A 15,049-nucleotide genomic window follows, 5' to 3' on the forward strand; every position below is an offset into this window, starting at 1 on the left:
ATGGTTTGAAACAGGCTTCCTGTTAAAAGAGAGCAGGAGAGACCAAGCTCAGCAAATTGTAGATATCAGAAAAGGCAGAATGCATTTTGAAAATCATTATATTTTAATAACAATCAGAGGCAAATCAAATTATCCGTGAAACCATTTTTTTCTAGATTAGTTATTACTATTTTGAATAGTTAATTTACATCAGATGTTTACTCGTGAATTTTGATTAATAACCACGGTTTTAGGATCCAAAATTGTGCAAATGATTAAAGAGAAGTATTCAAAAGACATATTTGGATTGCCGGAAAAAACTTAATGCTATAACAATTGAATTCCCAAATCGGATAATTTAAAAGCATGTAGTACTCCCACGTCTTTGGCTCACTCGTTGGTTGAGCACTCGTTCGTGACGTAATCTTGGAAGCGACAAAAGACTGAGGTTTGGTACTTGAGCTGCTCGGTGGCGGGGACGGCGTGCAGATTTGGCGTCGCACCCGGCAGCGAGACCAGCATCACGAAGTCCTCTTTGATCGTCGCGTTCACGGCGACAGGGATCGGAATATTTGCCTCGGGTCCAAAGGGGATGAAATCATGACTGCGGCACCACATGAATTTATCGTTCAGCTTGTCGTAAAAGCCTTGGTCCCAGATTATCGTCAGCGTCGGATTCACTCCTTAGATCTAAATTAGCTTTTGGTTTTATTTTTTGGAATTTCTCACTTCTGATATAATTGTAGATCGTTTCAAAATCCTGCTTGGTTTCCGCGTAAGGAAGCGAGCCATTCCTCTCCAAACACGCGGTGAAAGATGACGTTTTCAGCTACAGAAATTAATATAAAAAATTGAAATGCTAAAATTTGAGCAGTGAACCATTTTTATGTTGATCGGTTTCAGGGTAATAAAAGGCCCATATTCAGTTAGCGGAAGCAAACCATCGGCTTTTAAAGAGAAAATTTAAAAATAGAGTAAAAAAATGAAGAGAAAATCGTACCTGGAATGCATAAAGACGGATTATATATCAAAAAATTATCAAACGTCATGCACGGTGAGTTTAGATCGTGGTCCACGGGAATCACACTGCTTTGCTTCAAAATCGGAGCAAAATAAATTTAAAGGTCTCGATGACAAAATAGGTCAAGTAAAATACTTCAAGGTTGAAATCATAAAATTTCCAGAAGCGGTCCAACACCTTGGACTGAAGGAGACACGCCAGGAAGTCAAACGCGAATGTTTCCTCGTTTTTGTCTTTAAAGTGAATGATTTATTGTTTGCGGAGCCAGCAGTAGAAAGCACCACCGTTTATTTACTATTTCTGACCAATTTCTAAATTTTGTTATAGTTTTACCGAAAATATATTGGCATAATAAAAAGTAACATCGAAACCAAAGCAAATCTGCCTTGAGAATCGAAAGCCATTTTTCTTAAAAATTCGTTTCAATGTTTTTGCTGAACCAGTTTTGCATTCTAGCAAAAGTAGTGCCATTTGGTACGGTTTTTTCCATTGACTTAAGTAAAACTAAAAATACTTTTGATTGCTCTGCATTCGTCGAGTTTGTTCATCATTTCGGTGGCAAAATCAAAGTGGCTTGACAATAATAGGTCCGCCCCAGCAGCAATCAAGTCATCCTCGAATATTTTGCTCTTCTTCTCACCGTAACGGGCTCGGATCGACGATGGCAACGACGTTTTGTACGACATCGTTTTGTTCAATATGGCCTTTTCGCTTTTGGAAAATTAAATTTAATATTCAACAATTTGAATTTAATTTACAGGGAATCCAGCATTCTGGACACCATTTTCATATAAACGTGCAAGTTGATTTTTGTCGAGTTGTACACCTGGGTAACATAGTTTCAATTAATAATTTATCTCTATATAACTTTTCCTCGACTTAACCAGTCCTATGTGCTCTGCTAGGCATTGAATCATTTTCTGCAACACGGAAGAGGAATATCAAATTGTTTAAAGTTCCTGTTCTTACTTTAATTGCGTAACTGATGCGGCTCAAATCGCCGGTGTTCCAAATTTTCTCGGCTTCGCCTTTTTATAACAAATGAAGAATTGGAACAGCAAAAATATAAAATATAAGAAATACTTTCTTTAACTTTGAAATTTCTCCTGCAAGGGTGATAATGCATCTGCGATTTGAAGCCGACTCCCATTGGCGCCTTTTTACAAAATTAAATTTAATTCTAATCCCATTATTCTGACATGAACCTCGCAGATGATTTGTTTCTTTTCTGAGCAATCTGCCAGCGCCAGACTGGGCTCAACTGGATCGCCAAAATCGACGTAGACGCACGAGTTGTTTGCAAATCTAGGATCATGGCCCTTTTTCCAGGTCAGGTCACTTTTAAGGTAGTCGTTCAGGTAGCCGGTGCACCATCGCAATTGTCCGCGGCAGGACTCGATATCCCGCCCAGCCGTCCACGCCTCTGACCGAAAAGGAAGATACCCTTTCTCGTTCGGGTTGCTATTTTCTGATTTTTTTGTATAAGTATCTGAAAAGAACTTTTAAAAACGTTTAACTGTAAGGATTTCCCAAGCAGTATTGCTTGGCTGGATTGTGGACAGAAAGGAGGTCCATTCCAAGGGAGCAGCACCGTTTGTACGCCTCGTCCCAAGTGCCCTGATTTCAGATTTTGTTAAATCCGATGGTTATCTCTGTGATTTCATTACATATTCATTTTGCAGCTCGAGGATTTTGCTGTCGCAACATGAATGCCAATTCCCGAGACGCCAGGGTGCTTTTAATTTAATTTAAATTACCGTTTGAAGGTTTTAATTCGCAACTCACCAAGCAAAACTCCAAAAGGTTGCTTCAGGAACCATTCATCCTGCGGATGATTCTCAATAATTTTTTCAAATGTTTCTAGGTTTCACTATCATACTTTCATAACGCAATCGGGTAGCCCTGTGCACTCTGGCAGATCGCAGTTGCTTTCATCATCCTTACCAGATAAATTTTAAATCAATTCCTAGTTTTATATTTTTGCAACCCTGATTTCGAAGGTCTTTTCCGTTCCTTGGCAGCCCAACAGCAGTTTCGAGTCGCAGAGGGTGGTTTTCACCCTCAGAGTCGACGTTCGTATAGACATTCCGGGCCATTTTTCTCTAATCGAAACGGCCACGCAAGAGCCTCCTTTTCGGATCCCAAGGATATCTATATGTTCGCCGATCGTTTCCGATGCGTTGTGGAGGAAGTTTTCGAAGTGAAGTGGACACCCAGCTCGAGTTAAGGCCGACCAGCAAACCACACCTTTAGAAGATATAAGCCAATTGTCACTCATTCATCATGCCACAATAATCGGTGGAAACGTAACGTGGGAAACTACAAAAAAAATGTGTCTTTTAGCGCTGGTTTGGAGGCAAAAGGGATGGTGATGGAGCCTAACATACGCAGAGTTTTAACAACGAAAACTATTGGTTTTTCACTCTACGGCCTAATTATGAGTGACTATATGAAGTTTTGAAAGCTGGAAAAAGTGGGTTTGTGACTTACTAAATAATTCTGATTTTGGGTTGAGGTCGAAGTCCGGTGATGCTCTACCTGCAAATATCCTTCAGTAATAAACGTCTACCCATTTGTGGATTTTCTAAAATCAAAACCATATTTCGAAACACGCAAACATTTTCAGCTAAAATTTTAAAAGAATAAAAATTTTTTATGCACTGGGTCCCGGAATTTTTGGCTGAAAAACCAAAATTGACCTTCTGGAATTGATTGGCCATGTAAAAAATCAAACTCTAGTGCTATTCCAGGTTTGGGATGAATTTTAAATAGTTTTACTGAAATCAGTGGTAATGAAGATTTTTTCTTACTGTCATAATGTTCCCAAAGAGAGTCAGTCACAGCTATAGGTTTGAGGCCCAGACTGCAGCATGTCATCCAATTTTCCTTCCAGCTCACCTTCGAGAATATGTTTTAAATTAGTGTAAATAAAATCTCTAGGAGAAATACCAATTTCTCTCCAAAGAAGTAATAAAAGCCAAAATCGGTTTTCTCCCACGTGCCGCGGATCTCATGCTCTGCCTTTAAATTAGTAAATGTTTCTACTTAGAATTAAAGAATAACCTTTTTTGAGATACGTTTTCCCGCCAATTACTTCAAATAAGGACTCCTGCCAAAATTTCATTGATTCCTTTTAAACTTTCAATATTTTCCATTTACATCCTTTAGGCACTCATTCTGCGACGGGAAAATAGGCCTCCAGCATGGCGACTAAATTTAAAAAAAAATACGTAATTAATTAAAGAAGCTCCGATTTGAATTACCTCGCACGTAAAATGAGCTTCAAAGGAGCAATCCATTGGTTCGAGTGTCTGGGTCGACCTTCTGTAAATCAGGCAGTAGGGCCGAGAAAATTTTGCCAAATTCAACGTGTAGTTTAGTCGAGTTTCCACATTGTTTGGACACCAGGTGACGCTCGAGCAGGAATTCGTGGTTTTGTTCAGCGGATCGCTTTTCGAACACGGCGCTGCACTCGTCCACAAAAAATCCCCCACTCCTGAATGAAATTAATAATTTTCAATTGATTAATAGTTTCAAATTAACGTAGACGTTACCATATCCCTTCATCCTCATGTCAAAATACGAATCGTCGATTTTTTCAGGCGTGTCGAGTGCCAGCAGTTGCAGTCTTCGGTACAAACACGTCTCCACTGCTCTGCCATACTCGAACTATTTGAAGCAAATATTGAGTTAACCCTATATGTATGTTTCGGCGTGTAGTTGACTTCGTCATAGCTGTCAAAAGTATATCTCAATCCTTTTATGCCTTTTTTGAAGAAGGATCCAAACGGCCGGTCTCGATCGTCAAGTAATTCGGTTATGCCATCTTTGACGAAAATGAAAATTAATTATGATTATATCATTTATTATTTACCACGATCTCCTATCATGAAATCTTGAATAAATAAGGGGTGTACGAAAATTTAAAAACTGTCAAAGTCAAGACAAATGTTGCCAAACCTTCACTTAGTGCCGTGTCCAGTAAGTTCTTATTAAAAATTAAACATTCTATAGAGGAATTGCAATAAAATTGTGAGCCAACCTTTTTTATCCGATTGTAATTTCTACAAAATTGATATTGAGTCTCGATTTTTGGACTGTTGGTCGTTTGCTCGACTGTAGTTCTAGTTGTCGATTTCCTGATCTTATTATTTAGGGTTTTGGTGGTTGATTCCTGCCTGCGAGTGGTCGCACCCCAAACCTCTTTAGAAAATAGAGTAAGTCCAGTCCTGCAATAGAATTTCTAAACAAACCTGCAACAATTACGAGGAGCGAGAGCAGAAACAGGACGTGAAAAAGGAGCCTGATCGCCACAACCATGTTTCGATTTTACACTGTTTAAATTGATGTTCAACACCAGAGAGCAGAGAGTCTGTTTTCTGTCTGCTTGTGCTTTTGCTGAAATAATGGGGGCGACAGCAATTTTACCGGATGCTCTTGTTACGCTTCGTTGCCTTTATGCACATCCGGACTCGTATAAAATCACGTCCACCATAAAATGGTTTCATACAGACTTCCAGAGCCTCGTGCAGATTTAATTATTTGCACAGAATATAGATTGTATTCAAAATAATTTAAGAATTATATACTTGCCTAGCAGGAAAATAAGGGTGGGCAGGATTCTCTTGGAAAGGGAGAGAAACGAGGGGCGAGAAGCCTCTATTTGTTTTCTCAGAGGGTTCGTAATTATTTTTTTCCTTTATATCCAACCATTTGTCCTGTTTTGAAACCTGTTTTTGTAGTGGAGGTGATTTTATGAGTCCGATGTGCATCATGGTGTGCGCGCACAACGGCAACACGAAGCGTAACACGAGCACTTCCGGTAAAACGCTGCTCTCGCCCCATTTCAGCAAAAGCACAAGCAGACAGGAAACAATCGCTCTGGTCTCTGCGCGGTGTTGAAAATCATTGTGAACAGTGCGAAAACGAAACATGGTTGTAACTAGAGTGCTTATAACGAGAGTGAGATGGCTAGGCCGACCGACGCGACTGTGGCCTGCGCACTGCCGCTTCCCTATCTCTCCCCATGTTAAAATGCGCGCACGCGGTTGGCGCTACAGCTAAATTCATGAAGCCACCCGCGGACTTATTGGTGTCAATCGAACGCGCACGAGTCGTTTTATCATACAACTCGGAACCGAGCCTGAAAACAAAAGCGCTCTCGAGAAATCCACCGCTGAAATCTGCCCATTTCCAGACAACAAGTGAATTTCACTTGTTGTCTGGTTGCCATGGTGATGCGTGCTTCGCCGACAGCCGCTGGCGCTCGGGTGCGATCGTCGCTGTCGGAGCTCGCAGCGAAATGGTTACATTTCAGCGGTGGAATTCTCGAAAGCGCTTTTGTTTTCAGGCTCGGTTTTCGGCCTAGCCATCTCACTCTCGTTATAAGCACTCTAGTTTGATGTGCCAGCCTAGCCAGGGCCTGAGAGGTGTCTGATGGGACAATTTTCACTTCAAAAGAAATAATTATTAATTATCTTGCAAATTACTGAGACCGAGACAAATAAATTTAGTAAAATTATCGAAAGATTAAATTTTAATCTAAATAAATCTTTGTTCATTTATTTTTAAAATAATAATTAGCGTCATATGCCACCGCCGCATTGTTACGAAAATCGATCTACAAATTTTGCGCCTAAAAAGAAAAGTGGAACGATCTCGATTTTAAATCATAGCAAATAAGCGACAGACAACGCGAATGTTTTGCTTTTGAAACATTCTGTTTGAATTTCCATGCCTAAATTAATTTTTAACTGCGTCACATTTCTTTAGAAATTTAAGCCCAAAATTATCGATGCATTTTAAATTCATCGCTTTGAATTAATATTGAAAGACACCTAACAAATTAAAAATATATATGCAACCTGCAGAACTTCAAAGAGAAACAGGTTGCATATACGCATTTTAAATTTTATTTTTCGCTCTGGGGGCCGGGTTGCGATCTGTGTTGGTTTTCCCGCCGGTCAGAAGTGAATATGGCGTCGAAATAATGGACGCCAATCAGACTTAGTAAACGACAGACGCAGTAAACTTGTGCGCATCTTAAGCATGCGCAGTATGTTCAGATCGGTTCTTAATCTCACAGGAAGGCTGAAACTCATCACCGCGCATGCGTGACGCAAATCGAAACCTTCTGCGCAGTCGCAATTCCCACCGAGGACTGAGTTGCGATCTATGTTGGTTTCCGCCGGTCGGAAAGTCAATAATGGCGTCGAAATAACAGAGGTCAATCAGGAGATGGTCCAGCGGCCAATCAGAAGCGTCGAAAAGGGGGCGTGCAGACCTAATAATTTCATTCCCGCGTATTTTGTTACATTTCATTCAGCCTGGGGAGCCATCTAACGGTTGATTCGCCAATTACAGCCGTTACGAAAGGTGATTTCCCCTATTTACCGAAACAGAGGATTTACGAGGAGAGTTAAAGTTCTTACACCATAAAATTGACAAAATTTCAATCAGATATAAATTATTGCAATTTAAAATACAAGAATTGAGATATATTTTGATTATTCAGAGTTGGCTTGATTTTGGAAGATCTGGAAAAAAGAGTTCTTGCTCAACTTCTAGACTCCTTTATGTAATACCCGGTAGGCCATGTGGAAAGAGGTTCCTTTGAGCAGAATCACGTGGCAATGTGGAAATACCGGTATTGGAACTGCTCCTGTTTGTTGACAGTTAATTTCTGAACCGGTACACGGTCTCTTGCTGGTTAAAAATGCATACAGAACTGGATATTTATTTGAGTACCGATAAGAACCGGTATTTTGGTCTGTTTTCCGAAGAGATATTTCAAAAAAGACGGAGAAGAGAGCCTATCACGTTCAGCACAAATTCGGAGGAACCAATAAGCAAACTTAAAAGTAAGTTAAACCTTCGTTTTGTAGTTTGAATATTGAATGTTAAGGCACTCTCCAGAGTTTCAAAGGCAATGGGGAATAATTGAGCAGGGCCACAGGCTCTAAAAACCCTGGCGATGCATTTTCTGCTTAAATAGACCAATTTTTGTCTTCCCCCTCGCCGTAACATTGAAATTCCGACGCGTGAATTTAATTCAAATCACATCCCACGTATTTTTATTTCGATTTCTGGAATTTCACCAGGAAAAAAATTCAATTATCAGTTGAATAATTATTTTTAAAAATTTTCAGTTCATATTCCACAATGAGGATGTTGGAGGGATCAGAACTGCTGCACCACATGGCAACAAAGTCTCACCTGGAAGGGTGCAAGGATGTCGTTGAGATCGACCTGGTCAGCCCTTTTGTTCTGGCCGAAGATTCGTTAAACACGGTGCTGCACGCGACCGCCCTGAATTACAAGCACGGAGCACAACTGGTTTCGTACTTTGTCAAACTCGGCGTCGACCCAAACCAAAAGAACAGTTACATGGAATCCCCTCTGCACTTGGCCCTCAAGGTCCAGAACCTCCGGACGGCCGAGCAGCTGCTGCGCTGCGGTGCCGACCTGAGGGTCGAGCTGGACGGCAGGAACCTTCTTGCCTACTGCGTTTCCTTGAATAATCTGCCTGGCGCGAATTTTGTCCACCAGCACGACAGAAAAATGATCTATCGCACGGAAGAACTCGAATGCGAGGCTTACGACTGCTTCGAATTATTCACGTGGCTCAAGATGGTCAGTAAGCAGCAGTGCAGCACCTTCCAGACCTACAGGGAGCTGCCAAACTTTTTCTCGCTGTTTTTCAGCAAAATCAGAAATTTTTTCAATGATTGGTAAGACGTTTGGCCGCTCCATCGGCACCTTCAACTGCAGCAATTTCTAACGATAAGTTATTTTTAACTTTTAAGATAGTAAATCCATTTGTACGTGGGTCCTAGAACTTAAGAAACGTTTTTAATTGATTAATTGTAAAACTGTTCGTAACTTAATTAACAAACCAACCCGTTGGCTCGCATTGTTCAGCGGCATTCTCAGGAGTGTGAAAGCAATGAGAGGTATTTGAGCAGTTCGTAGATCTAATACTGGCTACCCAATGTCAGAGATGGCAAAAAGTTGATAGTTTAGTGACTCGAAATGCTCAAATTGCTCAACGGGCTGCTTTGCACCTTTCCAGCATGCGTGATTTGGCTTCACGGGACGAATGTCTAGCGTTTCAATGCAGTCCTCGGTGCGGAGGCAAGTGGCCCTTGAGTCGGCTGGGTCCCTGTGCGGCCTGGTGCGCCCATGTTATCCGTTCGCGGTGTTATTGGGACCCGGGTTTCAGCATTCGTGCCAGTGCACTGAGCGCCCTTCCCGGTCTGAGAGGACAGGCAGCAAAAAAACAAAGATGAAGCTTTAGTTAAATTTAGACTTTTAAAAATTAAACTTCGCTGTTTAATGCTAACATTGTGGCCGATTATCTCGGTTATTCACAGCGCTACCCATTTTATGTGTTTCAATCAATGGATTTTGTGGGGAAATTCACTAATTGTAAGTTGGTGTCAGATTGTGCATTTTATTCTAATAAAAAGTACGAAATAATCAAAATAAAGCTGATTTTCAATTTTTTATGTCGCATTGCATTTAACAGAAAATATTGAATAGGAAAAACAGCTGATTCGATAAACATAAATATTACGAGTGCTGCCAACTTAAGGAAGTTACCAGAATATGTATACTTTCCTTTTTTAGCATAATCTTTGCAAAAATGTTGGTCTAAATGAATTTACAATGTAATAAAACCGTAAAATACAATTTTGAAATACAAAAATGTAAGCTAAACAAATATGTGTGGGTCATTCTGAACAGGCTGGTACTTTGGCAGCATTGACAACATTGCTATTGCTTTGCGAAGGTGGAAAAAGTTAAAGAGATTAACTCTTTTTATGTTTGAGGATCTGGTAGTTCATTTAAACTTGCTAAACAATCAAATAAATGATGAAATTACGCTAATAATCGATATTTTTACTTTCGGATTGATTTATTCCTGCTTTTTTGTTAAGTACCTGCCAGGATTATTCCACTCCTTTTTCTTCTCTTATTTGGGCACACCCCCAAAACACCTTTTCCTCTCTGAATTGACCAGCTGCATAAATAATTTATTAATAAAATTGATTTTTGCTCTCTGTATTTATTTATAAGATTTTAAAACCTCGACGAGAATTTTATCAGCCATCATGGCTTTGGACAAACCGTTGTCAGGCATTGATCGGAAAAACTCATTTCTGAAACTGTCACCGTGCACAGAATGCGCGATTTTCGCGGAAGTCAGGACGGTGTTCTCGTAAGAAAGCTCCAACTCTCTAAGTTCCGGCAGAATTGCAGACGCATTTTTCACGATTTCCGTGATTCCCTTCAAGATGGCTGATGTGCACCAACCAATTTTCCAGCGCAGAGACTGTAATGAACCCAGAATCTTCTCTTCGATGGTCAAAATCTTCACTTGCTGCAGATCGTTCAGGTTGAATTGCTGGCCTTCTATTTGAACCTTTTGCAGGTTTGGTGCACAAGAAAAAACGGCAGAGAGGCTGGCTTCCAACTTGCTGAAAATTTTTGTTTTAATTAAAAATATGATATTAGTAAAAACAACTCACAAATCTGAATGGGCCCAAATAAATTCTTTCAGGTGGCGGAAGCTGGTTGATTGGGAAATTCCATTGACACCAACTAATTTTAGATGAATTGCTTCAAGCCTGGGGCAAAGTTCAGAGATGAGTCCCAGCTGGATATTTTGAAATCTAAATCCATTAATGAAAAGCCTTCGAAGGTTTGCTCCATATTCTCGCAGAATAGCTCCAACTGACGCTTCAGGGTGTAAAAGGTTGATGACCAGACTTTCCAGTGTGCTCGATGCGTTTGGGGTAACCTCGTTCTTGACCCACGTTTTTTCCAAGCAACTGAGCTGAAATTCAAATAGTGGATTAATAAAATGAGAAAAATTGATAGAAGTGACGGAATACCTCCAAGAATCTGATGCTGGAGAAAGAGAAATCTGGACACGAGCAGAAGATCCAGTTGGAATTCGCGTCATCGGTTAAGTGTAAACATTTCCGCTCTCTTGGCGAGTCGTCGTCTTCAAGGAAATCTTCCAACGCGAGACCAAATCTTTGGACGTTTCGGACGATGTCCAGATGCGGCAAAACCTTCCAAATCTGGCACCTTGTGTGGCTCGACGTGACACATTCGAGCAGTCTTAGATGTCCAAACGATTTTCTGATTTCCTCCTCAGACATATTATCGTTCTCCTCTAACTTTATTGAATACGTGCTAAGAACACGCAATTCGGGAAGTTGCCTGGACAACTGAGACAAGTCTCTTTGTTCCACAGAGTATCCGACAGTCTCAAAGATTCTCAATTTCCTCAGGGAGCTTAAATATCCTAAGCACTCATTTCGGAAACATCCGTAGAGATTCTTTGTGTTCAATTTTAAATGCCGCACGTTTGGAGCAGCAGTTGAGACCATCTTCAGCACCTATAGAAATTTATATTTAATAAATGGTTTCGCTTGGTTTAATCGCATATATTTACCTCGTTGAAATCGTGTGCGGAATTCGAATTTGTCGGGTAAAATGACATGAGGACATCCAAATCCAGTTTGTGTGTCCTTGTGTTCATCAAAGCAATCACAGAATTCTTAATTACGGTAAACTTCTTTTTAGTTTTGGTTCCTCTAGCACGTCCGCTCCGTAGCAGCTCCTGCAGCACTTTGTCCTTCATCTCTGGAGCTGAAAGGGAAAATATAATATGAATTTTATTTAATTTTAGCAAATTCCTGTTTCATACACAATTTGGATTGGATGTAATCTTGCGTGTACACATCCAAGTTGCTCAGGACAGCCTTCATCGCCCAATCCTTCAATAACTTTAATCTGTTCAATCGGAGTTTGGTTTTCTTTAGAAAATTTTCGTCTTCCATCTGTAGAAAAGTAATTTTAGTTTATTTGTCAGGAATTGTATTATTTCAACTAAATTTGGTACTTTTAGCACGTAAATAAGGTGCTACAGGACACTGGAAAAAGTCTGAAACTCAATTAAACTGCCTACGGTTTTCCTACTACATGCAGGAACATTTTTCGGCTTTTAATAAATACCAAGACCACTGGGGGATTAATTTTTGGTGTTCACATCACGTGGCCGAGTGAATATTTTTAAAGAATTTCCGCTGAAACTGACATGCAGTAGCGATATTACGTCATTTCCAACTACATCAAGTTCCTAAAAGACCTCTATGTCAGTTTTCCTCACCATCATTTTGAGGTTTTTGTTGCGAAACACCCTTTCCTGGCTGCCTCTTTCCACTTCCAGATGGTTTCTGCTTTTAGAAGAAACAAAACATAAACACTGCCTTTGCCTTTTCTTCTGGAAAAAAGGTTCGGCACTCTCCGCCATGACTTTCAGAATTCAAATTTGCCCGCCCTCAATGGACTGTGGAAATCATTCAGGGAATCTGACGTCACTCGCAATTTAATAAAATAAACATGGCAGCCGGGCATCTCAGCGCCCCCTTGTAAATAGTGTTCACTGCTGAAATTACTTGACCTGAATGATTCAGGGAGCCGCTAGCAGATGGCGCGAACTTTTTGTTTTGAAAGGTGGCAAATTTAATCTATTTTTTTCGTAAAGTTGTTTCAATTAGTTCAAATAATTTGCATTCAAAGGTAAAAGAAAACCATTTTGCTTTTGTATTGAAAAAAAAACAATTTACTTACAAGCAGGTCAATGAACCCGTTTTTATGAACCGAAATAGGCTTGATTAAAACAAATATGGTCTTTTGATCAGGGACGTTGAGGGCACTTCCAAAATTTTGCCTATGCACGAATGTTTCGGCTGTAGCTTTTTCTATTAAAATCTTGGACCGAGGAATATTTTTTCAAATAAAAATTGAGTGGAATATTTTACTATAACCATACATTTATTGCCAATAATTTTATCTATTCCAGCAATCCATATTGAATTACACTTTTTATACAAATTCTTCATGCCAATCTCCTTCTCATAGACATAATAAAATACACCTTTTCACAATTTGTTTAGTTCGAAATGTTTTAAAACCTCGAAAAGGTTTCTACCATCTACTATGGCTTTATACAGGCCAGGGTTTCTACGAAACATGTTTCCAAAATATTGTGAGGGCCTTGATTTCGCAAACCTCTGTGCACTGAAGATGACACCCCGGTAAGAAAATTTTAACTCTCTCAATTCAGGGAGATGTGCGGCCGCATTCTTCACTATTGCCGATATTTCGTTGTAGGCGGGTTCTGGTAAAAACTCACTTATCTCCAATTGGAGGGACCTCAAGGAGCCAAGGATCTTGTTTTCGATAATTAAATTCTTCACTTGCTCCAGATCTAGAAGATTGTATTTCCAGGTGTCGAGCACCACCTTTTGCAGATTTGGAGCAGAGCGAAAAAAGGTGGTAAGGCATTCGTCAGTACTGCTGTAAATGGTTTTAAAGTTGTGTAATTCAATAAATAAGACCCAAGTAAAATCTACGTACCAATCTGTTTCTTTACAAACTATTTCCTCCAGATGGAAAAATTTTGCAGGTTGGGAGGAATTTCCGTTTGTATGTACTCTATTCAGGTGGAGTACTTCCAACTTGGGACATAGCTCAGAAAGACGGTTGAGTTGCACACTTCGAAAACCGTATCCTGTTAAGGAAAGCAACCGCAGGCTCGCTCCAAATTTTAGTAAAATGGCATCAACTTGTTCTGGACCGATCCCTAAGGCCAGGTTCAGACTCTCAAGTGTGTTTGCCCCCTTCAGGATCTTCTCAAACATGTTCCACTTTTCCCCGATGTGAGTAAACTGAAATTCATTAAAGATGAATTTAATAGAGAAACAAAAATGATTAATTACCTCCAAGTGTCTGATGCTAGAGAAATCTGCATAGGCACAGACAGTCAAATTCCTAAGGTAAGTTCCGAAATTGAGATATTTCCTCCCTCTTGTTTGGTGATTTCCGTCTTCAACGAAACCGTCCAAATTGAGTTCGTTCCCTCCGACGTTCTGGACGATGTCCAAATTAGGCAGAACCTTCCAAATTTGGTACCAATTGCCAGTCGACCAGGAATATTCAATCAGTGAAAGGTGCCCAAATGATTCTCTGATTTCTTCCTCGGACATCTTGCTGACGTCAAAATCTATCTCTTTCGTGCGAAGTACACGCAAATCGGGGAGTGCCTTGCACAACAGCGCAACGTCCAGTTTATCATTATACCGACTAACGATCTCTAAAATTCTCAGTTCCTTCAGGAAACTGAGATAACGAATACACGCGTCTCGGGTAAAATCGCTGCTGAAACAATCCACGAGGTTCTTTATGTTTATTTTCAAGTGCCGAACGTTTGGAGCAGCAATTGACACCATCATGAGAACCTATAGAAAATTCATTTGATTAGTCACAATCGAGGTTTTTGTTTATGAGATATTTTACCTGGTAGAACTCATCCTTGGTAGTCATTCTTCTTGGATGAAAAGACATGAGGTAGTCCAAATCGAGTTTTTCGGTCCTGGTGTTCATCAAAACACACAAAATCCGCTTCTTTTCAATGTACAGGTCCGTAGTAGTTGTTTCAATATGGCACCTGCTCCTCAGCAGCAGCTCCTGAAGCACGACATCCCTCAGATCTGGGGCTGAAATAGAGAGCATTTGCCTTTAAATCATTTTACTGAAAGCTCTTAATACGTACACAATTTATTTTGCATGTAGTTTCCTCCTTGTTTTTTAGTTAGTGCATCCAGGTTTCTCAGGATAGTCTGCATTGCAAGATTCTTCAATTTCTTTAATCCCAGCAACCTGGATTGGGTTTTCTGAAGAAGAGTGGCGTCCGTCATCCTGAGTCCAACCTTGTGGAGAGTGAATTAATTTTATCTGTTACTGAAGGCTACATGATTTGTGCGTAAATAAGATTAAAGACTATATTAAGTTCCACTGTCAAAGGACAAAATAAAACTTAAGGCTTTGCCTCGAAAAAATATAAACATGCGTGTACAAGTAGTCCTTCAGTGTGCTGGGTCCCTGTGCGACCTCGTGCGGTGTTTTCGCGACCCGGTTTTCAGCCAGTTCAGTGATAAAAAGCAAAGAAAAAAATGCGTTTTAAACGAAATG

The 15,049-nt window shown here is 40.2% G+C and overlaps 2 protein-coding genes across 2 annotated transcripts; both read right to left on the reverse strand.

Annotated features, from left to right (window-relative positions):
- Window positions 1-102: 102 nt before the first annotated feature.
- Window positions 103-2,819, reverse strand: LOC135937005 (uncharacterized). Its single transcript, XM_065480044.1, has 14 exons — window positions 2,786-2,819; window positions 2,668-2,735; window positions 2,518-2,617; window positions 2,206-2,468; window positions 2,084-2,156; window positions 1,970-2,028; window positions 1,885-1,920; window positions 1,759-1,826; window positions 1,515-1,711; window positions 1,136-1,233; window positions 980-1,073; window positions 859-926; window positions 709-808; window positions 103-662 (listed from the first exon to the last, which is right to left on the reverse strand). The coding sequence occupies exons 3-14, from the start codon at window positions 2,573-2,575 to the stop codon at window positions 370-372; spliced, it is 1,407 nt and encodes a 468-aa protein (XP_065336116.1). The 5' UTR covers window positions 2,576-2,617; window positions 2,668-2,735; window positions 2,786-2,819; the 3' UTR covers window positions 103-369.
- Window positions 2,820-10,065: 7,246 nt separating this feature from the next.
- LOC135935822 (uncharacterized) lies at window positions 10,066-11,169 on the reverse strand. The gene is made up of 3 exons (XM_065478383.1): window positions 10,897-11,169; window positions 10,531-10,838; window positions 10,066-10,479 (listed from the first exon to the last, which is right to left on the reverse strand). The coding sequence occupies exons 1-3, from the start codon at window positions 11,167-11,169 to the stop codon at window positions 10,068-10,070; spliced, it is 993 nt and encodes a 330-aa protein (XP_065334455.1). The 3' UTR covers window positions 10,066-10,067.
- Between the last annotated feature and the right edge of the window lie 3,880 nt (window positions 11,170-15,049).

This window comes from Cloeon dipterum, chromosome 2, assembly GCF_949628265.1.
Source record: "Cloeon dipterum chromosome 2, ieCloDipt1.1, whole genome shotgun sequence".
Classification (NCBI taxonomy): domain Eukaryota; kingdom Metazoa; phylum Arthropoda; class Insecta; order Ephemeroptera; family Baetidae; genus Cloeon; species Cloeon dipterum.